This window comes from Raphanus sativus, unplaced genomic scaffold (genome assembly GCF_000801105.2).
Source record: "Raphanus sativus cultivar WK10039 unplaced genomic scaffold, ASM80110v3 Scaffold4600, whole genome shotgun sequence".
NCBI classification, from domain to species: domain Eukaryota; kingdom Viridiplantae; phylum Streptophyta; class Magnoliopsida; order Brassicales; family Brassicaceae; genus Raphanus; species Raphanus sativus.
This window is the reverse complement of record NW_026619902.1, coordinates 1-6,543: the sequence shown is the minus strand read 5'-3', so window position 1 is coordinate 6,543 and position 6,543 is coordinate 1. Positions and strand designations below refer to the sequence as shown.

The following is a 6,543-nucleotide window of genomic DNA, read 5'->3' as shown; positions in this document are numbered from 1 at the left end:
TAAAGGTAGGTAATATTGATTAGAATATAGGAAACAGTTTGATAGTAAATATTTATGATCAAAATTTTCGTATGAAAGGTGTCAATTATGAATAGATTTTATACATTCAATTTTCAAAATTTTAAAATTGATCTGCAAGTCAAGAAGAATGAATGATCGGGAAACTAATTATGTGATTTAGTAATAGGTAATATAATTATTGTTTTGTGTGTTTTAGTTTCCAAGTCTTGCTGTTATAAAAAATATTCCTCATTAGTTATACGATTTTATATAGAAATAACATTTTTTTATACATCTCCTGCATATTTTTCTTGCATTCCGTTTTTCCGTGGTGTCAATTCTAAACAACTTTTGGTGAAATTTTTAATACCAAGTTCTAAAAATAGACTAGCTATATCACTACGTATGTAGAAGATTTCCTATATAAAGGTGATAATTTTTGTGAAATATAAAAATAGTTATATACTTTCATGCTTTTAAACGAAGAAAAACCGAATTAAACAGATTCAAAAAACAAACTGAATTGAATACAAACCAAACCGAATGTAAACCGAACCAAACACAAACCGAACCAAACTAACTATAAAAAATATTTTCATATATAAAGTATTAGAATAACTATTAGTGTCTTATAATGTCCATATATATATTATAAGTCATTAATAAAAATTAAATATTTATAAAATTATCTATCACTGCTTACAAAATTATTTTATCAAAATTTTAATCTATTTATAGTGTATAAAACATTTTAAAAAAATATAAATCATTTTATATATTAAACTAGAAGTCACTTAATTGACTTTTACTTACATGTTGATCATTTGTGAAGTCTTAATAAAATTGTTATAATTTGCTTAGTCGATAGTTTTTAATTTTATTTAATTTAGTTTAGATTTAAAATAAAAATAAATTTAGAAACAATTAATATAATTTTACAAAAATTCTAAATTATATTAAAATAGTAATTTATGGTAAATAATTGTTGAAATTATATGAATAATAATAATGTTTGATCAATTATTTTTAGATTTATAAAATACCTAATATAATGAACAAAACTTTTTATAATTTTTAATTGTTTTGGCTAGATCCAAAATAAAAGATAAATCTAAAACTAATTATTATCACTTGCCAAATAACCTAAATGATATTATACATAATAATTTATTGTTGATAATTTTTAAAATTATAGAATGTAATAAAATTTGATCAGTTATTTTTATATACCATATAAAATAACTAATAGAAAATAATTTATAGAAATCGATATAATGATTTCATATTCATATAAAATACATTTATATCTATAATAATTATAAATATCTTATAATCTCATAGGATTTGAATATTAGATGAATTATATTTAACGGAACATGCGAGAACTTAGATTTAAAAATATTTGCATTATGTCAAATAGTATAGTGAATTAGGTAGTGTTATGATTGAAAAAATTCTAAGATGGATTTTTGGCTAGTTGGTTGCATGGTTTGTCTTACTATTTATTTAGAGGGAGAAATAAATATTTGGCAAAAATATGTAAAAAATGAGGAATTCATTCGTAAAATTTTAATAAAAAGAACGAAATGATACAAGAAAAATAAGAAGAGACCGAAGAAGATGCAAAATATGTGTTTGACAAATATTTGTCACTACTTAGTATCCATCAGTTGTTTTTACATTAAATTTATAGAAACTTTACGACATTCTATGAATAATATATATTTTTATACAATATTTAAAACACATAAACACAATCTGATGTTGATTTACAAGTAAAACTAAATATTAAGTTTCTTTATACCATAAACCATTTTACACCTTTAAACAAGCATAGAAAACAGAGGTCTCAGACCTATCTAATGATATGTAGGTGCATATGTCGTGTTGTATGAAGCTGCCATGTTAAATGGTGCACTAAGAACCGAGGAGTAAGGTGCGCTAGAAAACGAGGAGTAAGGTGCAGAGTGATGTTGAACTCCGTAAGCCATGTGAGATGGAGCCAAGCGGTTCATGTTACTTCCGAAAGGTGATACCATATGACCAACTAATGATTGGTCTACGATGTGGGTGTCATAGATAGGTATATCCACCGATGGTTGCGAAGCGGCTTGTATGTTCCATGTGGTGGGTGTACCATACATAGGACGCTCTAGTGGTTGTTGTAAAGTAGTTTGTGTATTCCATATGGTTGGTGTGTTATATGTAGGATGATGATCTTGTGAAGTGGCTTGAATGGCTCGAGCGTTTTGCGATGTGTCTGGTCTTTGCATCGTTGAGGTGTTATTGCTTTCTCCAGCGTCAACGTCATGAATTCTTTGTCTCATTTTGTTTTTGTTCTTAGAGTTAAGACGTGCAAAGTATTTCTGAGCATGACTTGCAACTTGAGTTGGTGTTCTTGTCAATACCAAGTTACGAGAAATGCTACGCCAATCACCTTTCCCGTACTTTTCTAGACCAATAAGAAACTTGCTGTTCACGAAAAAAACATCACAAGATCCAACATCTTATAAATATATTAACACTGTAAAAACATACCATACAAGTTGCCCTGCGACTTCGGTTTTCCGAAACCGAACCGAACCGAACCGTCGGTTTTCGGTTAACCGAAGTTTTAAAAAAAAATTCCGAAATAAACCGAATGAAATTTCGGTTCGGTTCGGTTCGGTTATCGGTTTTTTTCGGTTTTCAAATTTATTTCCGAAAATAACCGATTTTAAAAAATTTCGGTTAATTTTGGTATAGTTTTTCCAAAATATTCGGGTATTTTCGGTTAAAGTCGGTTATTTCGGATAGTTTCAGTTATTTTTGGGTTATTCGGTTATTTTCGGTTCGGTTTTTCGGTTATTTTCGGTTATTATCGGTTATTTTCGGTTTTTACAATTTTTAATTTTTTTTTTTTAAAATCGAAAACCGAACCGAACCGAACCGATAACCGAATTAATTTTCAAACCCATACCGAATTGAACCGAATTGAAAACCGAACCGAACCGAAAACCGAAAAAAACCGGTTCGGTCCGGTTCGGCCCATTCGGTTCGGACAAAAATCGCAGGCCTACATACAAGTATTACCCAAAAAACATACCATATACACGAAAACATCAATGCTTTTTATATCATAACAAATTATCATTTTAACAAATAAGTGAAAAGTATGTAGTAGTAGTAACCTGTGTTCATCCGGTGTCCAGGCAATCCCCTTACGTCGTTTTTGCTTTAGTATTGGTTTACAGTCTTGTGTATACTCACATTTGCGATTGATGATGCAAGACTTCGGAATGTTTGTATCTTTGGCATGTGTTCCTTCTGAAGAATCATACTCAGGAAGAGAGACACATCCAGATTCAATCATCATAACATCTCGAAGTAAAATCTCGTAATGTTTAATAACTTGCTCTAATGTTTTTCCAGGAAGAACTCCAGCAATCTTTTCCCAACGATTCTCAGTTTCGTCGGTATAAATTGATAGAGCTTTCTCAAAAGCAATATCATCATCCCTGCTCCACGATGAACCACGATTGGTTTTCTCTCCTATGCTCATCTTCTAAGCAATTCTGTTACATATATATAAAAAAGTTAGACCAAAACTAGAATGATATACTATTAACTTGAAGTCGTAGATTATGTTTTTAACCACAGACTAACATTGATAAAAACGAAAGTTTGTTTATTCTAGAGATAATCCTTAGCAGATTTAAAAACAAATAAATTTTCATGATAAGCAATAGCATTTATACTGAAAATTTTGTTTGTTGTTTTTTGTTTCCCTTTTCTGTTTGGTCCTTGTTTCTATTCCTAATCATATATAGTGCAGAATACATTGTATCAATTATCATGTCACAGATGGTAAACTGTATGGACTTTGACTTAGTTTTTCCTTTTGCAATATTGTATAATGGAAATAAATCTATACATTTTAAAAAGTCATATTTCGCAATAAATAAAAATGTACTTAGAACCTTAGATTTATTATGTTCATTGAGGTGTCAACTATAACAATATACAAATTTTGACACTTTTATTTCATTATGAGGTAAAATTAATTTAATTTACTCAAATTTACTAACTCATTTTAACTATATAAGATAGATGACATCATGATTTTCTTAACTGATAAAGAATATATATAAGCACAATATCTTATAAAAATCAGTGACCACTCTTTTTTTCTTAAACCGAGTCATTCAGACTGTAAAGACCGACTAATCCTAAAACCAAAGACAAAAACCAGTGTTGTTTAATCCCTGTTCTAACGGAAATTGAATTTAGGGAGCCAAACTTCTACAAGACCACTAGACCAACCCCTCATTGATATCACTACTCATATTAGCTCCAAAATATAATTATTCTATGGATACTTATTAGATTTAGTTCTAATTGTTGTATACTCCCTCTGTTTTTTAAAGATAGATGTTTTAGAAAAATAAATTGTTTCACAAAGATGTATTTTTTATGTTTTCTATACAAAAATTGCAAATTTCAATAAAATTGATTGAATTTATTGAAAGACTATTGGTTAAAATGCATTGGAATTTGATAATTTCTAAAAATGATGTATAGTTAATGTGTTTTTTTAATATGTGTGAAAACATCAAAACATACATCTTTAAAAAACATAAGGAGTATATTTTATTGGTATTTTATTTACAAAAATACAACTGTACACAACCTTTACAATCATATCAGTTTTTTTTTTCTTGAAAATAATTTAATTTCAAGAGACGAGAAAATTGTACATGTGCAAAGATATTTATAAATCAAGGTAAAACGGAAAAGTTATCAATACACTTTGAATCCAACTTATTAATCGAACCCGATCCATCATAATATTATTTTTAATTATTATATTAGACTCTGAAAACATTAGTATGGATTTAAAATTTATATTAAACCAATAGATATATAGGCCATATAAAATATAAAATATTCTTGCAATAGTCATATCCAACATATAACATGATTACGGTAATAATTAAAGGAAGAAGAAAAATATCATCTAGGATAATGTAATTCCCGAGATAATTAATCCTCGACTTGGCACGCGCAGATGGCGATGATGATATCAAGATAGAATACAAAGTAAACAATGCAAAATATAGTCAAACGTATTTTTCCGTTTTTATTAGGCTGCAGTGCAGTGCGTGCCGTTTTTAACTCCATGTCCATTTTCAGTTTCAGCCTTCAGAGCACTACATGTACACTTGCTAGCCGTTGGAACGACTGTGACCTCAGCTGGTTCAGGAGATGCCAGTGCGCCTACATTCAGCATATCAATACTCACCTCTGGCAAGTTAGCTGCTTCGAGTTCTTTCTCCAACGAATCCGACCGCTTTTTGCAGTATTTGAAAACCACGTAAAGTATCATTTGAAGTGCACCAAGAACAAACCCAATCACGTTAGGGAACTGCAATATCGACAGATGAAAAGGATTAACTACTTTTTATTTTAATATATGAACTTTTTGCTTTATATATCCATAACAATTTGTAGTATGATTACGTGCAATTGTTTTTCTATATTACTTTATAACAGAGTTATAGATAGAACTCTTTTGTAAAAGATGTTTCTTTAAAGACAAAAGGAGTATCGTTAGCGTTGGTGGGATATATTAAATGTAACACGACAATAATTAACAAAAGGGTTGTTTTTTTTTTTGTGAATCCATGATCTATGATAATAGCTTTTGTGTTCAGGCTCAGGTATACAGAACAAAAGCAAACACTTTCACGCAATATAATGATGATTATGATACGATTATGATGACTTACAGCAACGTAGATATCCTTAAGAGCAAGACCATAAAGAAGCCAGACCACGGCACTGATAGTAAGTGTCAAGGATAAGCTAAACGGCATGTACTCCACACTTTTTGTCTTTATCACCGTTCTCTGTTTTTAATACATCATTAATTAAATCCAGTCATACTTTCACGTACCATTAGCTAGCAAGACTATACTTACGATAATGCTAAGCGGCGCAGCGAAAACGCAGACAGAGAATCCCACACATATTCCTCCGATGATCTTCGCACGTGTGGAACCTTTTGCTAGGAATTGGCAGAGGAGGAGAATCAAACAGAACCCTCCAAAGTTCATTAGTAACAAGAGCTTCACCGTTAGCATCTGCGCCAAAGTTATCATTAAATATCACACCATTACATATAATAAAATCTCACACTATTGGCAATGACTAATTAATGAACATACTCGTGCTTTCTTGGTAGCGAAGGCAACGAATATGGCGATGTAGATGGTTTCGATGAAGCAACCAAAGGAGTTGATGGTGACGAGAAGGAAGACATCTTTCTTCTGAGTAGCGTAGTAGAGCCAAAGCATCGAGCTAAAGAGCGCCACCACGTAGGGAAGAGACTGGAAATCTTCTGTGGTTTTCTTCTTCCATATCCTATAGAACGTTGGCCTGCATCCATATTATATATCGAATCAACTTGACTATTAAATTTTGATTTTTAAATGGTTTGGTTTAATTTTACTATATGATCATAGTTATCTTAGCTCTAGCTAGCTAGATGGTTATATATAACGT

General features: G+C 30.4%; 2 protein-coding genes across 2 annotated transcripts; both read right to left on the bottom strand.

The window, feature by feature from the left end:
* Positions 1-1,859: 1,859 nt before the first annotated feature.
* LOC130507482 (transcription factor SRM1-like) lies at positions 1,860-3,541 on the bottom strand. The gene is made up of 2 exons (XM_057002190.1): positions 3,171-3,541; positions 1,860-2,472 (listed from the first exon to the last, which is right to left on the bottom strand). The coding sequence occupies exons 1-2, from the start codon at positions 3,539-3,541 to the stop codon at positions 1,860-1,862; spliced, it is 984 nt and encodes a 327-aa protein (XP_056858170.1).
* Positions 3,542-5,054: 1,513 nt separating this feature from the next.
* On the bottom strand, positions 5,055-6,417 carry LOC130507483 (bidirectional sugar transporter SWEET12-like; the record flags this gene model as incomplete). The annotated part of the gene is made up of 4 exons (XM_057002191.1): positions 5,055-5,404; positions 5,769-5,888; positions 5,961-6,122; positions 6,207-6,417. Coding segments are annotated over 4 exons (775 nt in total), but the record flags the coding sequence as incomplete, so codon positions are not given.
* Between the last annotated feature and the right edge of the window lie 126 nt (positions 6,418-6,543).

Bases quoted from the DNA above. Each gene is read 5' to 3' on its own strand.
- LOC130507482 (XM_057002190.1), bottom strand. From the start codon at position 3,541: ATGAGCATAGGAGAGAAAACCAATCGTGGTTCATCGTGGAGCAGGGAT. The intron at 2,473-3,170 runs GTTACTACTACT...TTTCGTGAACAG, and splicing joins TGGACACCGGATGAACACAG to CAAGTTTCTTATTGGTCTAG.